The sequence below is a fragment of the Tachypleus tridentatus genome, chromosome 10 (genome assembly GCF_004210375.1).
Source record: "Tachypleus tridentatus isolate NWPU-2018 chromosome 10, ASM421037v1, whole genome shotgun sequence".
NCBI classification, from domain to species: domain Eukaryota; kingdom Metazoa; phylum Arthropoda; class Merostomata; order Xiphosura; family Limulidae; genus Tachypleus; species Tachypleus tridentatus.
In genome coordinates, this window is record NC_134834.1 from 42,171,933 (window position 1) to 42,191,672 (window position 19,740).

Consider the following 19,740-nt stretch of genomic DNA (forward strand, 5'->3'; position numbering starts at 1 on the left):
ATGGTTGCTTCCTGAATTGATGGTTGAAGATTCAGTACCATGCTTTTACCACACTTATGTGTTCTTTCAGATTTAAAACCTTATGTTGGTTTAGGTACAGTTTTGCTTGTAGAACTGTGATCTTATTGAAGTTTTTAGTTTACATTGAAATAAATATCCCAATTAGTAATTCATGTAGCAAATACTTTTCTGTTCTCATTGCTGAATGAAGTTAAAATGTTATATTTAAGCATTTTTATTTTTCCAACTAAATAAGCATTTTGATAACTGTACATAAAGTTTCTATAAATTTAGTTGGATTGAATTATTTCTCTTACGACAATAATATGACTGACTCCTTTATTGTTGTCCTCCATGTACTTAGTGCAAATAGCCCTTGTGTAGCTTTGTGCAAAATTTCAAAACAAACCAAATCCATGAATTTACTTCTAATATGTAATTACAGTTGAAATTTATTTACTCCACAATTCTCATAACATAAAGTGGTATCAAGAGTAACTATTGTAATAATACCTGGATTTTGCAGTATTTGTCAAATGATCTTTTTCTTGCCTATGTCAACAGTAATACATACAACCTGAAAATTTAATTGGTATGAATATATGTGAAACTACTGAGATAATTAAAGAAGGATGATGGAAATGTCAGTTGGTGGCATGAAATTATTTAATATGATAATTTGTCTTCTGGAAATTGTATAAACAAGGGTTATATTTTATGAAACATTACAGTCCTGAAGATGATGCATTGATGTATGTTGAAACAGTTAGAACGTATGAGACAATTTTCTGGTCTCATCAGGTTTTATTACTGATTTTAATCATATATTGTGAGTTACTTGTATCTTATTGTACTTTTAGAATTGTGTATTAAATAATCATGAGTTCTTGAACATTGAATATTGCACAAGTGCCAAGGAATTTTAAAAAACAATCATGTGTATGTGTGATCAGGGCACACTGATGTGATAGGTAGTTTCAAGAGCAACATGGGACTTGGAATATTGTTTTTTAAAAGTGTAATTATCCATACATGTATATTATTTGCCTGACATTTACTTTGATTACTTGCTCTGGTTACATCATATTACACTTCTGTTTTACAAGGTATTTTAGGAATTGCCAGTTTAGTACGTGGCTATAAAAAATTCCATATGGTCACAAATCAGTTTCATAGATTTTAATACTAAACTGTTATACTACACTAGTTCAATTATTTATTATGGGTTGTCAATAAAGTAAAAGATATGAAGAATTGTAATTCAAAAATGAAAGTGAACTGCAATGTTTCAACAGTGTATTGAAAGGTTAATGCGAACCACATGTTGTGTGAGTAAATACATGAATTGCATGAAAACTAAAGTATAAAGTTAAAGAAGTATTTTAATCATTTAGATATATGTGCATTGTATAAAAATGTGGAAGTGGATATTTTGGTTTGTTCATTGTAATACAATACAAAATAAAATATGTAATCATGAAACATGATATTTCTAAAATAAATTTTGTGAAAGAATTATGGCAAAATACTTTTGTATTTAATGATTTCTTTAAAAGAATTTACAAAACAAGAGTCTAAGTTTTTGCCACATGAATTTTTGGTTTTCTTTATTGAGTTCAGCTAGCTCAGTTTATTATTTTATGCAAAATTGCAGTTTTTATAGTATATTTTGTGTAAGTATTAAAATACTAAACATACAAATATCATTAGCAAATACATTAAAAATAATAATGTTTATAATGTATTTTTTCCACAGGTTCGAACCAGAGATCTTGGTGGATATTCCAGTACAACAGATTTTACAAAAGCTGTGATTTCTAATTTATCATATTAGTTACACACTGTAAATAACTTGCATATCATATATATTCTAGTGTAGTTAGTAATTTTAAAGCTACCCATTTGCAAAAGTTTCTTTGCCAAAACATACAGGTATTTGGAAAGTTTATTTGCTTTCACTTTCTCTTTAAAAGATATTATCCAATTTACAGAATATGGCATTAAAGGAAAAAGTAACCAGTAGAGTATATTTGAAGAAACAAATAATTATTTTTCTGTAATTTGATGTAATGTATGTTGTATAAATCCATTTTATTTGAAGTTTCCTAGGGCTTTAATTTTTTAAGAACATGGATAAAACTCTTCATACATAGTAAAGTTTGTAGCATTTATACTGAAGTACAGATATGGTAAAATAGTTGTTAAATATTATAACTTCACATTTACCTTCTTTACTCAAGGTGTGAATATGACTGGAAATTAAAAATCGAGGTTTGAGAATTTCATGTTTTTAAGTCTAAATTATTATAATTACCAATGATGGTGTGTGTATTAGCATATTAATGTAAAAAAAACAAAACTTTATAGAATAATTTAAGGATAACTTTTGTAAAACCAGAAGACTTGCTTTATGATAGTCATTTTCTTACAAAAATTAAGTGTTGACCGAAGATGTATTTAATACCTTCAGTGGTTGAACATTTGTTTGGTTAATATCTAAAGTACCTAAATTCTATATTTAGTGAAGTATATCATTTGAAAGTGATACTTATAAAAAAAAAAAAATATACATAAAATTTTATTAGGTAAGTACTGATGAAAGTCGAGTTTTGTAGTTGAATTGTTGATTCTGAAGCTTTGGTGCAAAATAAGTTGCAACATGAGAAAAGTTTGAAAATCTCTTGTATGCATACAACTTCTAGAGATTGAAATCTTCATTAGCCATTTTTTGTGTGAATTATTTATTTAATTTTTGTACATAAAACTTGAAGATACAAATAATTCAGAGTTGCTTTTGTTACTAGGTTTTTCAAATTACTGATTTATATTTGTGATTAATTTAGAGGTTTAGACTCTTTCCATTTAAAGCTAGAAAAGAATGTAAAATATTCTGCTATTGAGTAAATCAGTGTAGCAATTAGAAAAGACATTGGTAATAAAGAGAACTTGTCCAGGCACTTACCATATTACATTTATTGACTGTTGTTTGTTACTGAATATTTCAGTAGAAACGTTATTATGTGTCTTTGCCTATGGGTTACAGATTTTGTACAGTAGAGTGCAATAGAAGGATGAAGTTATAGCTGAAATTATTTTGGACGGAACATAAGGTGGAATGGCATAAATAGAGATGTGTGTTGCATTGCATGATGCCAAACATGAGACTAGAGATCAAGGGCTAACTACATGTTTTACTATACTACTTCCTTTTGATGTTTTTACACACCCAATCAAGTCCATCCTAGAAACAAAAACAGGGTATTATTAAAATGATTCCATTTGTTGAGGTTTCCTTTCTAAATATTATTTTCTAAAAAAAAACAGTTAATTCTCTTTGCTTAATCATATTACGAAAAAAAAAATCAACGAATGATATTAAAAGTATTAAAATGTCTCATCTACATTTTAAAATAATTTAATTAAATACATTTAATCTTCAAAATATAACAGGTCACTTGTCGTAAAGAAATTTCATTAGCTGCATGTGCTCTAAAACCTTTTCCTATTAGGACTTCATTTTTAATAAATTAGATACAATAATTTGTGAATCATCAAATTAACTCAAATGTAAATTTCCTCCTACTGCTTCCTTTAACATTATTTTACAAAATGAACAAAAGTTAACCTAATGTATCAAAGCTTTTTAAACATTAAAAATAACTTTTCAAATTTGCTTGTATTTTCAAAAGCTACTTTGTAAACTACTGTGCCCAAAACATACTAACTTACTACTAAGAAAGCTATTCAGTCACAACTGTACTATATTTTTATAGTATTGTAGCAACAGTTGTGGCAACAGACAGTATGTTATATAAAAGTACAGTTAAACAGAGTACTTTATTTACATCATACATGATAGTTTGAAATATGTTTTGGCTTTTACAGAAAAAGTATTAAATAGCCATCATTACTGTTTTTTAAAACCCTGTGAAAAGTATATTATTTTTCAATATATATATACATTTATATCAGTGACAAGAATGTAATGCCCTTCTGTATTTCTCTGAAAATTAGATTTTACAGTGTTTACAACACAGGTAGAATAATAAGTCAGCTGTGAAATAAGTAAAATAATTTCTTCATATATTACCTTTAATCCTTCTCCTGACAAAGCAGAGCAGGCTTGAATCTGCCAAGCTCGATCCAAAATGGCAGGAAGGTTAAGGCCCTCTGCTAATTCACTTGCTGGTGCAGCATTTAAAAGATCTTGTTTATTGGCATAAACTAACAGAGGAACACCACATAGTTTTTCTTCTGCCAGTAACTCTGCAAGTTCCTAATGAAAATATAAAATTGGAGAAATTTAAAGTTATAACAAAAATTGTATGTAAAGCAAAACCTCTAAAATGTTATCATGATTTAGATAAATAAGTATACAGTATTTTTCTCATTCTTATAAACATTGACATGTAAAGGGTATACATACCATTTTGAAAAGAAACGACATTTTAATAAGCATATGACAAACACACCTAAACACCTTCATCAACTGATATAAAAAAAAAATATTGCTTTAAGGCTACATAATGCATTTAATGAAAAACACTTTCAAAATAGATATAGAATCATCCCTGTATCAAAACCTTTATTTTGCTTAAACTTCCTGAGAAGAATAAAATCTCCTGTGTGTTCAAAAAATTACTTGCTACTGTACTGTAACATTGAAGAAACAAGTGTTTCAGGTAATGGCACTGATGAATATACAGATGTAACCTTTAATACCATATTCAAGGCTAGATATTTTAAACGTATTCAATGGCAACTGACTTCTGGAAAACCACTTATCACACAGGCAACATCTCTTTGCACCTTCAAAATTGAAATAGCAACAGGCGAAAGGCCTCAATCATTGGTTATGGCAGATAAAGTGTGGTTGACATATACACTTTTTTACAATTTATTAAGAAAGAAATGAAAATTAAACTTGGACAAAAAAAGATTTTTCTAGAAAGCTGAACCACTGCACAAACTACTACTTTCAATCATCATTATTTTACATGTTCTATTAACAAGAACTATGCTAAAATATTTCAACTCAACAAGCTTACTGCTTGATGAAAAAAAAAAGAATAAAATATAAAAGAAAGAAAATGAGCTTCTATTAACTAAAACTATGAATTGAATATGAAAACAGATTCATCTGAGAAAACAATTGTGATAAATTTTCATGATGTAATTTGATAAGGATATGGAAAAAAATTGGTTTCATAAATAATTCTGTTTGAGCCAATAGCTTTTTCAACAAATATATTCATGTGGTTAATTTAGATTGATACAGATTATGCCATCCAACTTCTGATTACTTACTAAATTTACACTTTTGTGTCATTCTTATGTTAAAAGAAAATAAATATTTGGAACTTACTGTTGAAAAAATAAATATGCACATAATTTTAAGCAAGTAGGTCAAAAACAAATATCATCATAAATTACAAAACATTAATGGTAAAATGTAACTTACTAGGAAAGGAAAATATCTACAAAAATATGGGTCCCACAGGGTGGTGAAAATATACTGTGAAATGAAATTAAAAATTAGGAGCTGACATATGGGATGGTATTTGCTTCTTAATGAAAAGTATGAAAAACAAGGTAGTATTCAGTATCTCACAATGACTGAGTAATATAGGAATTTAAAATGATGTTCAAGATCTACATTGACTATTACGTAAGGATAAAAGAAGGTTTGAAAAATACTCTTCTTGTGCAAATAATATAAAATGTGACCAATACTCTGTTAATATATGTATAAGCACTCAAATTCCTTACATAAATATATTTCTGAATGGAAAACTTATTTTAAGCTGTTTTAAAAAATGTTTACCTCAAACCCAGTTCTTCCTATGGTATAAAATATTTACATTTGCAGTTACTGCCTGTATATGAATCATATGTTAAAAGCTTGTAATGTCATTTTATGTAAAATATCTGTAATGACACACATTAATTTATAAATTTGTAACAAATTACTAGATTGCATATAATTTGTACAGTGCTCTTAGTCAAAAAGTAAAAACTATAACTGTTCAAAAACTACTACTTACAACACCTGTTTCTTCAAACCGCTTCCTATCTGCACTGTCTATAACATAAATCTGTAACATAACAGCAACATTATCATATTTTAAATCTGCACTATCTAAGACAAGTCTAAACATGTGTTATACATTTAATGGAATTTAAAGACAAGGGTTGAGTACATTTTTTCTCCAAAATAAATAAAATTTATCCTACCAATATATGCCAGAAATTCCCTCTAACACATTTTTGTAAAAGGGCTGAACGATCTCTATCTGAGCAGATAAACCATCATACCAATACAAATTAACAAGATCAGGTGTTTATCTAAAATTAAAAACACTTTATGGTTAAACAATCAATATCAAATTTAATTTTAAAAATATACAGTGAAAATCCATCTAATTTCAAACATTTTTATGGATAAAACAAATCTACAAAACTTGGTGTGTGTGCATAAATTTCTGAAGGCATGTAATAAGAACAGCAACTGTTGACAGTATAAACTTCTGTTCATTTTGACTAAACTTATATAGCATTTAAAACATGAAACTATACATATTATAATTTTTTAATATACAAAGTGTAACTTCACAATGTTTACCAAGCTTTTGCAAACATTACAAGCTATTATACGAAAAAATAATAATAAAAAAATTTAATTAAATACTTTTACTAAAGGTTTGTCTATGTCAAGCCTCAGTGGAAGGTGATTTGCATGTTAATTTTCTCATCTTACAGTTTTTCAGGTTTCATTTGCATAATCTCTAGAACCTACATGAATATCAAAAGTTGTTTTTTTTCACAAAAGCTCTATATTATTTGTTACTCTCTCTACCATAACACTGTACAGGTTTCACCCATGTTAGTGACCTCATAACCATCACAAAAATTTAATAAACTACCCTTTTTTTCTCTCTTTCTGGAAGGCCTGCAGACTACAAGAGAAAATTACAATTATTTAACAGTTTATATTTTAATTTTATTTTACTGTTTTGTTGTCCTATGAACTGGCTAGCAACTAACCATGTGTAACACCTGGAAAGCAAACTTCTAAGTTAAGTACACAAAGCATTGAATTATGAAATGCACATGCAGCTCCCATACCTACCTCACTGAGAAAAATTTTTGATATAATTCTTTTTTTCATTTAAGTTTTCATACATAACCCAATAAGTTTCTAATATTTTAGTTAGTTTTATAACAATAAATAAAAAAGTATACATGAAAAACAAGAAATTCTGTACTTATATGTAAGTCTTGCACTTTATTTCAATAAAAGATACCCTAATTTTTGGTAGGGTCAATTTGGTACTTTAGTGATTTTAATTTATTTCAAATATTCTGTTATAAAAACAACATATACAAAAAAGTACAATACTCTACAACAATTATAATTTACCTAGCTTTTTAACTAAGCTATAAGCACATTCAAATATTTTCCTTACTTGGTGAAGGTGAAGTCATCAATAGCAACTTTGAATCTATAGGCCAAATGATTCAAAAGCTGTTATGAGAACAAGATAGCCTGTTGTGTACTTCAATAAATTGAAACCTTTTCTTCTATTGGTTATAAATATAAGAAAACTACTGACATTTTTTAAAAGATTGTATGTGATGGTAGTGTGTGGCATGTGGGATTTATTTTCTGGTTTATATTTCTGTAAATCAATACGATTGGAGGCTGGTATTACAACTCAGAAGCTCAAACAGGGGTGGATAGGATGGAACAAACAAGCGTCATGTGATATAGAGAAGTGAATATTGAGAATTTATTCCAATATATATCCTTTTGAAAATTAACAATTTAAAACTTACATTAAAAATTGATTTATTAACATTTTTGTCACGTTTAGTAATGTACATCGATAATAAAGAAATTTAATTAAATTTTGAATGTAACAACAAAACCGTTGTGACTTTTACCTACAGACTCAAACAACTGATGAAACTTACAAACGCTGTGACAACTTACTCAACAAATTTGCTTTCAATAAACTAGTAATTAAGAATATTTAATAATTCTTCCACCACAGTACCAGGTAACTCTGGTAAATGCAGCTAATAAATTTAAAATGATGAGAGTAAGAACCATTAATGCTGAAAAATTACATACCAAGACATCTGTATTTTCAAAGTAGTTTCTCCAGTATGGTCTAATTTTTCGTTGTCCACCAATATCCCAGACATTCAATTTAAATCCTTCAGATTGAACACTCTTAATATTAAACCCCTGATTTAAAGAAAAATCAACACTTGATATACATACAAGATTTAACATTGTATGGTAAAGTATAAGAATAACCTATCTTGCATACATGTATCCAAATTATTCAAAAATAATTCTCATGGCATATGTACATATTACTGTTGTTTGGAATGTATCATTAGCACCTTCAAAGAAGTAATGAGAAAAACATAAACTTTGTTGGAAACTTTTTATTTTCTCAAATATTAGCTACTAATATGAAGTAGTATCTATGAAATCTAATAATGTTAGCACTTTATATTTACCCTTTAAAAGTCATAACACTAGAATACTTTTCATGTTTTAAAATTTCTAAAATACATATAAATAAAAATACTGTCTCAGATATTAATGTTATTTATATTGTATCATTCTTATTTATGATTTACAAACACAACATATATTTCTGTAACAAATAAGTAGTTAGAATGTTGATTCACATCTAAATGTGTTTATTAACTTTTTCTGATTCAAAATATTATCCATATTTTCATAGCCAGAAATGTTTAGCAATCAATATTATAGCTCAAAATCATTTACGTTTTTTAAATTAAAAAACAAGTACTCATAACAGAAAAACCTTTCTTTCATATGTAAAGAAACTCTGACAAATACGTACAAATGTTTAATAGTTTTGTATTTCTTGTATGTAAAAAAATGTTTGCTGGTTGTCAATTGACATATTACCCTAAATAAAATTTTAATAAGCTCATTTGCCAACAAGGTCTAGGAACTTGGCTTGTTGTAATGTGTGGTTTGGTAACTAAAAATATTTCACATATAACTATATCTACATGTACATGTGTAAAAATACAAGAAAAAAAAGTTAAAATAAACCATTTGGCCAACTAGGTCACCCTTCACTCACAAAAAAAAGATTGTAACAATACTAATTATTGCAAGTTAAATACAGCACCCCTAATCCATAACATTTAAAATACTTCAAATTAACAGAAAACACCACATCATCAGTTAAGCCATTCTACAAATTCATAACCCTAGAAACAACAAATACTGTGAAAGAAGATGTATATATATGGGATTCTAAACTTAAAACTTGTTACCTTTAATTTTTAAGATTTTTACTTTCAATCTTTCAGCTCCACTCTTAAATAAAATAGCAGCTAGAAGAAGCCTCTTCAAGATACAATTTTGAGCTCTGAATCTAATTCTTCTTAGAAATCCAAAGTTAAACATGACAAAATTTTATTTCTGTTAAAATAATTTTTATTATTTTAGTAGCCTGTGTTTTTCCAACACACTGACATTCTTCTTTATTAAAGTGGACCAAAACTGCACCAGTATCCAAGTTTTGTACGTGGTTATGATAATCTATTTTTACTTAAATTCAAAATTCCTGATAAATAGAATCAAACACTTTGTTATTTTCATCAAAGATAAGAGAGACACTAAGTAAAGAGATTTATGGTTTTACCAACACTCCAACCAGAATCATTCCTTGACAATTAATAAGAATAATTCACTTATGACACAAGAAGCATTACCATAATTACATATCTTAAATTTACAAGTTTACACCTCCTACTATTAAAAAATATTTTTTAAAGTTTTGGCCCATTCACTAGAGTTTCTTTTAATAACCTTTCAAACAGGCAACTTGTCAGTACCAGTTTATAATCAAAATATACATACCTGGGTTGGCGTTATGTGCGTTACATCCTCAGAGGCTAGTGATTTTAAAATAGTAGTTTTTCCTGCATTGTCTAAACCAAGCAAGAGGATTCGAAGTTCTCTGTTTGGTGCAGACTTAAGTTTCCGTAATAGTGAAAGTAAACCCTTGAAGTGAAACAAAACATTTCTTTATGTTAGTGGCTGAATTAATAAACTTTTGTCTGTTGAATCTACTAAAAAGTATATAAGAACAATACAAATTACACCTGAATATGGTCAAAACATTCCTTATCAAGGTACAATACAAGTTATTATTCCTACAGTTACATCTGAATAACTTAAACTGATAAACAAATTTATGGCTCATACTTCTCTTATAAGAACAAAACCAACAGAATAAAAACTGAAATTATTTTTAACAGTAATAACAAATCTAAACACAAATACTGTAATGTCTGAAGCATACAGTTAGGACAGAAAGTGTTTGTACCCCTGCATCATGAGTAGTTTTTTCCTCATAACCTAAAAAGTATCATAATTAGGATAATGAAAGTACAGTGTATTATAAATATTATACTAACACACATCTACATAATGTTTTATGTAAATTAAACGACAAATAAACTGTTTATAAACAAATAACCAAAAATAGGAGAAGCACAAAGTGTTCGTACAGTTCAGAATATGTGAAAAAAACTGATATTCCTGTAAAAATTTTGTTTAGTTTGGTGAATAAACTACATTATACCATTCCAGAACTAGATACTGGGTTCATAATTATTAGAATTTAGCCAGCAAAAAATGTACTTCCAGCAAATTAGCACTGTCTCCATCATTATCTACTTGGTCATCATGGTGAACAGGAAACAACTGTCCAGTGATTTAAAAAACCAAATTATTATAAAATACAAGTCTCATGTGTCTCTTTCCAGTATTGCTAGACAACTTAATGTGCTGAAATCTACTGTTCAAAGCATAATTGCCAAATTTAAGCTTACAGGATCAACTGCTAACCTCCCTTGTTCTGGACGTTCCACCAAAATTCTTCTATGAACACACACACACACAAGACAGATATTCATTATACAATTTTGGAATACATTGTTTCTACAGGGCAAAAAGCATCTGTTGGAATTTTAATCCTCCACAAACTCTCTCGCTCTATTTCAGATCTAATATAAAAAGTTAAATTGTAACAATTATATGTACCATAATCCCACATACAGGTTACATATTAATAAAACTAAGGTATGACTACCTATTTTCATACCTATAACAGATGTAGATTTAAAACTATACAAGTAAGAAATAACTGTAAAGTAAGCAAGTTTGTACTTTCCAGAGATACAGGTAAAAAATATGATTGAACATACAAATTATGTTAAATAATTAATCCCAAACAACAGTTATAATTATAAAATTATAATTAATTAGTTCTTCCAGTAGCTTTGCAATAAGTCCTCTGGCCTTACAATTAAAAATTCGTTTTTGGTAACTGTGATAGACACAGTACAAATAGTCCATTATATAACTTTGCACTTATTAACAAAGACATAAAACTAAGAGTAATAAATTACTTATGAGATACAACAGAAATTATTATTATTATCAACTTTGCAAGTATATATTATGGCAAAAGAAATGTATTTGTTCTAAACACTATATAAAATATGATGCAGTGAAGACTACATTCATAATAAGAAAGTAGTACTGTTGTGTGATAGCATTAGTTTGTACGACACCATAGCACCTTTATCAGATCACTGAATGAGACTACTCATTCACAAGAAGCAAATTCATCATTTTAGTCATACATATATTACAGGTTGTTTCTAGGCTATTTTTCTTTACAGTTAGATTTATGCAATCATTTGTTACTACAGAAGAACATGTACTCAAAGTTGTAAGACCGATTAAAAAATATCTATAAAACAATTTTTGGACAAAAATGTTAACAAAAAATATTTTTATGAATCCTTGATATATTATAATTTGCTGTATAATGCATTTTTGTTGTTAGTCATATGCAGTTACCCAAACTATTAATTGTCTGATATAATGAAATACAAATAAATAAGCTTCTAATAACATGTACCTCTATGTTATTAAGATATAACAATTACTTATTTGAACTTTTAATTTTTTTAAACGAATACCTAATTTGAGAAACAATTATTCCTAATAAAAAACACATTATTTCCCGTTTCTTATACTTAATCTTTTTTTTTGTTACAAAATATAATAAATATACATGTTATATAAAGACCACCAATAGATATCTTACAAACATTATTTTAACATAAAACATGGCTATACTAAGCTAATATACGTAGTATAATAATAATATAAACGTTAATCATGATACTAACTTTATAATTCCATCCCATTGGAATCAGCACTTACGTGGGTACTATACGTAAATTACATGGTGTACTTAAACTACTATACCATATTAAGAGTAGCTGATTAATAATTGTTACTGACGGCGATATAATCGTTGGACTGGTCGAATTTAATTCTAACGTAAAACATAACTTCATTTGAATATTCATTATTTAAAATTGTTCATTTCAATTAAAACTGCAATTATATTACAACGAATACCATTAAATATTATTTATTTACCATATTTATGTTTTGGTTGTTTGCCTATAGATTTTCCATGGGATGAATTAACAAATACTTGTTACTATGCGATAGTCGTGCCATCTGTTTTGAAATTTAAAATAAAAATACAAATAAAAAATGATATATGTCATACTTAATTCCAATAAAATATATTTATTTCTAAAAATTATTAATAATGTACTTAGCACTTTAATAATTTCAATCAGTTATATATGAAACCTATTATTAGGCTTAAAACATTTATAGTATAATTTATTATACTCAAACTAAGGTTTATCATGTAGCTGATGACAATAATACAAAAAAAATATATATTTATATATTAACTTTTAAAAGCAACATGTGAATAAATATTTTTATAATAAAATCATTGCTTTTGCAAATAAGCACAAGAATAAGAACGAAATGAGCCTGACTTATAGAAGCAAAACAATTGTCTGATTAGAAAGGCATACAAAAAGCTTTTTTCTCATTCAAGTATTCTAATATTGGCCAAAAAGTTTAAGTATGTTGCAGGTTTCTGGAAATGTTAAACGGAAAATAAAATGAACATGGACAGAAAAATAAATAAAAATAAGAACAAGTAAACAAACCAAAATATTTATTCACATATTGCTTATAGATTCCACAGTGGCGTAAGAATCTTTCAAAACCAATAAGGTTATAAGTTCGTAATCTTAGTACTTATTCACTGAGGGACAAAAACAAACAGAAATAATAATCAACCTAATTAGATTTAAAAGTATCGGTACTCTGCTTCTTGTAATAAATATGACTATACTCTAAGAGGTCATCAGCGTGACCATGTAAGTATGAAGTTATAGAACAAGTGTTGTAGTATATAACATTTGTCGAAAGTAGAGGACTAGTATAAGTTTACAGCCTTGTCGTATTTTCTTTACAAGGATGCTATTTAACACACACAAAACACTTTCAAAAACATTTAAAAAAGTTACTGGAATACGTCTATATGAAGATATTTACTGATACTATGTTAGTTATGGAAGAGTATTCATACTACTAACTATACAAGAAATAATTGTGCATTTTAAAAGGAAAAACACACGTTTTTTTCTTTATACGTTGCAAACAAAGTTACTTGAAATAGCGAAGGTTAATATAAGCTTAAAATATGCTTTTATTGCTAACAAATTGTAGTAGGTAAATACGCACACGAAATTTTCTTAAAATTTATCTACATAATGTTTATTTTTTCCCAAGGTTTTAGTTTTAAACGAGAAAAAGTTTGGAGTAAGGTATGAGCTAAATAAACCTCAGGTGCTACTTTCTAAAGTAAGAATAAGAAGAAGGAGTATCAAGATTCACTGTAGTGTGTCGTGCGTTAAAAACAACCTGCAGGGTACACTGTTTGATATTAACAGAAGTGATCGACAGTTTAGTGATTTTCCACGTTCTTTAGCTAAAGCTATCACATGTTTTTGGTGGATGTTCACTACTGGACTATTATTTTACACACCAAATTTAAAGACAACCCATTAAGAAATACACAATACATAAAATTTCCCAATTTTGATTGAATTTTTTGTTTTCGCTCTGAAAGTACGGAAAAAAATATTTTATATATAACCATACTTATCTTCCATGGACCTTTTCCCAATTTGGCACACTGATATATATTTACATACTATAATTGGGTATTAAATTTGGACTAAATGTAAACCACACGTGTAAAGCTATTCAACAAAATTCCGATCAACTTTGCCTCAGTTCTTTTGGCACGCCTTCGCAAAAAGTCACGTGAGCTATCGGTCTTAGGTTTTCACTACAGTTTCATCGAAGAGTGAAAGTGGTCACGTTTAGTTTTTTGTAATTCGGATTGAAAACAATTGATTTTGAGCAGCATATCTATAAGGTGAAAAGACGTGCAGATACATAAGCGTTGGTTAGATCAACCAAACTAGATTATAAGCTTCTGACTCACGTTTTCAAAATAATCATACTGGTTTGATTGTTTATTTTTGAATTTCGCACAAAGCTACTCGAGGGGTATATGTGCTAGCCGTTCCTAATTTAGCAGTGTAAGACTAGAGGGAAGGCAGCTAGTCATCATCACTCACCGCCAACTCTTGGGTTACTCTTTTACCAACGAATAGCGGGATTGACTGTAACATTATAACGCCCCCACGGCTGAAAGGACAAGCATGTTTGGCGCGACCGGGATGCGAACCCGCGACCCTCAGATTACGAGTCACACGCCTTAACACGCTTGGCCATGCCGGGCCAATCATACTGGTGAAAGGTTATTTATTATTTATTACTGTCTTTTGAGCATAAAATTGTTAAACGTAATGAAACTACCCCAATTAAAGAGCGTTTAATGACCAAACGTTAATTAGTTAGGTCACGTAATTGTTCCAAATTGAACAAAAAACGGAGGCTGGTTAACTAATTAATGAATATTTTCTGTAAAGTTCTTATGAATGTTATAAATATATCTACCAGTTTGGATGCTAATTTTGATTTCATTCCTTTTAGTCGCACGCTCAATCCTAGCCATACATTCAACAAATTCCTGATGACCAGAAACTCACTTGAAGTAAAAATGTATCTCAAGACGGCTGGAATGGGTATTAAGACTTTTAATAAAATAAAGTTTTTAATTTTTCAAACATTTATTAAAATCAAGTAGAGAATAGCGTTTCGACCTTCTTAAGCCACGTTTAGGTTAACTGCTGTGCTAGTTGGGGAGGGCTCATCTATGGGTAAGTGTTAATATGTAAGAATAGTAGTGGAGCTACAAGTAATGGTAGAGTTTTTCTATTTTTACTTAACATAAGCTTTCTTAGCCTCCAACTTTCTCAGGAATGATCTGTCTCAATTAAGGTTCTATTTTTATATGTTCGTGAAGAGAATGTTACCCTTTAAAAAGTTAAAGTACATTCTTTCAGAAATATCTATGATATAAACATTGTTATGTCTGGCAGTTATCACATTAACTGTTTACATGTTATTTTAAACAATACGTGAAGCAGCTCTTAGTGTTATTTAACTCTAAAGTTATGAACTGAGTTTTTACGTACAAATTAAATCGAACTAAATTTTAGCCTTTTTATCTGAATCCAGAAGTGTTATTCTAGACTTTTAGATTCTAATTTTTTTTCAATTAAAAATAAAATATATAGGACTTCCCCAGCAAGCAGGTCTTCCTTCTCTATTACTAGTTTTGATTATATTTCACTGACATATCTTTCGTGTCTACGTTAAAGCGGTATGATTTATAAAAAGTGTTTAAGGAACGTTCTCTGGTGGGTCAGAAGCAAATCTACGGATTTATAACGCTTAAGTTTTGGGTTAAATTCTTCGTGGTGGACAGAGTGCAGATATCTCAATGTCTAATTTTACACTAGTTTCTTAAAACGAGATAGAAGATGCTATATAAATTTTAAAAAAATTAAATTGTCAAGTAACTAAATTTTTGCAACGTTTTTTTTAGTTTAAAGTTTGATTAAAGTAATGCATTGGTAATTCTAAAAAGAATAATAAAAAAAACAACTACTTTTTTAAACATCGCACCAAATACATATTTTTATTCTGATATCCAAACGGTAAACGTGTTACTAAAGTTCTTATTGATGGCTAAGGAAAAGAAATTAGCATGTGAAGAAATACAGAGAAAAATCAGTCTTTTTGTTTCATATCATGGTGTTTTGTATGATACATCTAAAGTTCGTGAATATATTTAAACGCAATATTTTTTATTTAACAATAATATTTTAAACATGTTTGAAGACGTGTTAAAACTGAATTTTTACTAAGAAACAGTTTTGAGCTTTGAAAAGTTTATAAACGTTAGATTTAGAAAAACCAGCATACTTTAAGAATATCGATATTGAATTTCACATAAATATTTTTTAAATGGAGTAGAGACATCTGTTTTAATTAAAAGTTTTTGAACTTGACACCGAGTACTGCCAATTGCATTTCCTTTATACTAATTGTGAAGAAACTGATGAGGTAACTACGAATCAAAGCTTGCTCCTAGTTTGGCAAATGTATTTCTCTGTTCCAGGAAGAACCATTCAGTCATAGGCCTGAAGTAAAAGGACCTCTTTACTGACAGACACATTTTATTTATATAATATAATTATATATTACAGTCGTAATGAGAGAGTTTATATATAGTCTTTTTTCATAATATTTAAAGAGTAATTATTTACAGTAAACTTGAAGAACGATTTTTTTTAACTTCTGAAGTTCAATAGAACAAACTAATTACTTTCATTTTACGAGATAAATTGTCATATGTTGATAGTTTGCCGTGATGACAACGAAACTTTGTACCTTTTTTTTTTAACTACTTGTTGATAATATCGTAAAAGTTATAAATATTAATCAACATCTCTAAAATTCTACAACTCGTAGTACCAGGTACGCTGAAACATTAGTTTCACCACTTTGGTTCTTCTTAACTGTAGTTAAAAACGAAACTAAAAAGAAAAAACCTTCACATCTGGTTATTATAATCTCACTTGCAAGGTTAATTAGCAGGTGTACTTATCACTAAGATGATGTGTATTTTTAAGCTTCATGTTCTCACGTACAATTCGTTAAGGCACAAAAATCCTGTTCATCACTCCTACTATGAGTGACGGAAATAGAAGCAGTAAAAATTAGTTCTGTTATGTGTAAGGAATAGCAGCACTAAAAATGATCATTCATTGAAAATTTAAGAAATGTTGAAAACAGGTAAACATACTTGTAGTTGCTTCGGTTGTTGAAATTAGCGAACGTGAGAATACCCAGATATCATATTTAACATAGCCGTACGAAGTCCAATAAAGAGCTTAGCACTGAAATTAGTGAAAGTAAAGATACTGAAATTTAGAATCATGACACCTAGTATCTTTTGTTTAGTTTGTTAAAAGTCTCAATTTTTTCGATTGTAACTTTTTAATTTAAGTATTACATAAAATTTACTTTTAGCCAGTCTGAGAGCTTAAATACTTTAAAACGAATTGAGTGTGAACTGTCAATCATTTTAATTTCTGTTCTTTTTATTGTACTCAAACAGATGAGGCGACAAAATCCGGCATGGCCAGGTGGGTTAAGGTATTCAACTCGTAGTCTGAAGATGGCGGGTTCGAATCCCCGCCGCACCATGTTCGCCCTTTGAGCCGTGAGGGCGTTATATGTTACGGTCAATACCACTATTTGTTGGTAAAAGAGTAGCCCAAAAGTAGGCGCTGATTGGTTATGACTAGCAAGCTGCCTTCTCTCTAGTCTTATACTGCTAAATTAGGAAGGGGTAGTGCTATAGTGCTCGTATAGCTTTGCACGAAATTCAAAATAAAGGAGGATACAAATTAAAAATTTATTCCGCTAATATTGTAAGATATATACACTGTTGTCCAAAATCTTAAGGCCAATGAACATAAAGAAAAAATACACATTTTGCGTTGTTACACTCAACCACTTATTTGAGTAGAGCTTAGAAAGATGAAAAAAAAACTTTTTTAGCATTTAATAGGGAAAATGTGAACACAATGAAATTAGCCTAAATACTGGCTGGTCAAAAGTTTAAGACCATACTGAAATAAAGCGTTAATCGGTAAACACGTAACAAAATTTAGTCATTTGTGTTCAAGCATTAGCGTTGTCAACATCTCCCACTGACATCTCCTGTATTACATTGGGTAAAAACATGGCAAAGGCTAAAAAGTTGACAGAGTTTGAACATGGCAAGATTGTCGAGCTGTAAAAGCAAGGTCTCTCTCAACGTTCCATCGCTGGTGAGATTGGGGGTAGTAAAACTGCTGTTGCAAATTTCTTTAAAGACCCTGAGAGATACGGAACGAGAAATTCAAGTGGTCGGCCCAAGAAAATTTCGCCGGAGTTGAGCAGGAGGATTCGACGGGTTGTCCGGCAAGACACCAGCCGATCGTCGAACCAGATTAAGGGCCTTACGGACGCAGAATGCAGCTCAAGAACAATAAGAGGGCATCTATGAGAAAAAGGCTTTAAAAACCGTAAACGTATTCAAAGGTTACTCCTCCTTTCACACCACGAATCAGCTCAGTTAAACTTTGTTGAGAAGCACCAAACATGGGACGTAGAAAAGTGGACGAAGGTTTTGTTCTCTGATGAAAAAACTTTAACCTGGATGGTTCAAACGGCTTCCAACGTTACTGGCACCATAAGGATATCCCACAAGAGACATTTTCTACACGACATAGTGGATGAGGTCCCATCATGATCTGGGGTGCTTTCTCTATCCATTGAACAACGGAGTTTCAGGTTATACAGGGGCGTCAAACAGCAGCTGGCTACATTGGCATGTTGGAGAGAGCATTCTTATTGACTGAATGCTCTCGCTTGTGTGGAAATGACTGGATCTTTCAACAGGACAACGCTGCAATTCACAATGCCCGCAGGACAAAGGACTTTTTCATGGCGAATAACGTGATTCTTTTGGACCATCCAGCGTGTTCGCCCGAACTGAACCCCATTGAAAGTGTTTCGGGGTGGATGTAAAGGACAGTGTATAGAAATGGACGTCAATTCCAAACAGTGCATGATCTTCGTGAAGCCATCTTCACCACTTGAAATAACATTCTAGCCAGCCTTCTGCAAACGCTTATATCATCCATGTCAAAGTGAATGCTTGAAGTTATTTGCAATGACGGCAGTGCAACTCACTACTGAGACCTCTTGTTGGGCATTTCCTACCCTGTTTAGAACTTCTTTTTAGTATGGTCTTAAGCTTTTGACCAGCTAGTATTTAGGCTAATTTCATAGTGTTCACATTTTCCCTATTAAATGCTAAAATAGGTTTTTATTTTCCCTTTTCTTATTTTCATATCTTTCGAAACTCTACTCAAATAAGTGGTTGAGTCTAAGAATGCAAAATGCATATTTTTTCTTTATGTTCATTGGCCTTAAGATTTTGGCCAGCAGTGTATATCTGACATTCAATGCAATTAGCTTGTTGTGGATCTAACTTCCCTTTTAAATGGTAAACAATGCTTTAAACAGTATTCTAGCATTTTGAATAAAACTTTAAGTAAAAGAGATTTATAATAATGAACGAAATCTTATTTCATTTTACTACTAATTAGAAATAATTTTTGTAAAAGTTCGTTAATCATATTGACAGTTGATGTATAACATGAAACTGTACAACTCCTCTGCAACTTTCCAAATGTGATGTATTTTGCTCAAAAAATGCACAATACATTATAATAACAAAATATTTA

At 29.7% G+C, this 19,740-nt stretch overlaps 2 protein-coding genes across 5 annotated transcripts in view; one reads left to right on the forward strand and one right to left on the reverse strand.

The window, feature by feature from the left end:
* The window catches only part of Idh3b (isocitrate dehydrogenase [NAD] subunit beta, mitochondrial), a 34,925-nt gene extending 31,968 nt beyond the window's left edge, over window positions 1-2,957 (forward strand). The window contains exon 8 of the mRNA XM_076461025.1: window positions 1,757-2,957. Coding sequence (XP_076317140.1) covers window positions 1,757-1,834 — 78 coding nt within the window. The 3' untranslated portion in view covers window positions 1,835-2,957. The remainder of the gene's footprint in view (window positions 1-1,756) is intronic.
* Window positions 1,580-12,660, reverse strand: LOC143229144 (ADP-ribosylation factor-like protein 3). 4 transcript variants are annotated; one of them, XM_076461027.1, is made up of 7 exons: window positions 12,524-12,660; window positions 9,920-10,063; window positions 8,135-8,251; window positions 6,045-6,095; window positions 5,462-5,515; window positions 4,091-4,276; window positions 1,580-3,241 (listed from the first exon to the last, which is right to left on the reverse strand). In XM_076461027.1, the coding sequence occupies exons 1-7, from the start codon at window positions 12,524-12,526 to the stop codon at window positions 3,200-3,202; spliced, it is 597 nt and encodes a 198-aa protein (XP_076317142.1). In that variant the 5' UTR covers window positions 12,527-12,660; the 3' UTR covers window positions 1,580-3,199. The 4 variants fall into 4 exon arrangements, with proteins under 4 accessions (XP_076317142.1, XP_076317141.1, XP_076317144.1 ...); XM_076461026.1 differs by lacking the exon at window positions 12,524-12,660 and adding an exon at window positions 12,268-12,417; XM_076461029.1 differs by lacking the exon at window positions 5,462-5,515.
* Window positions 12,661-19,740: the final 7,080 nt, after the last annotated feature.

What these genes read in the sequence shown, in the direction of transcription:
- LOC143229144 (XM_076461026.1), bottom strand. An exon ending in CGCACATAACGCCAACCCAG is followed by an intron (nt 8,252 to 9,919) that starts GTATGTATATTT and finishes TCTTTAAATCAG; the next exon opens with GGGTTTAATATTAAGAGTGT. An exon ending in TGTCAGGAGAAGGATTAAAG is followed by an intron (nt 3,242 to 4,090) that starts GTAATATATGAA and finishes TTTTGTTTCTAG; the next exon opens with GATGGACTTGATTGGGTGTG.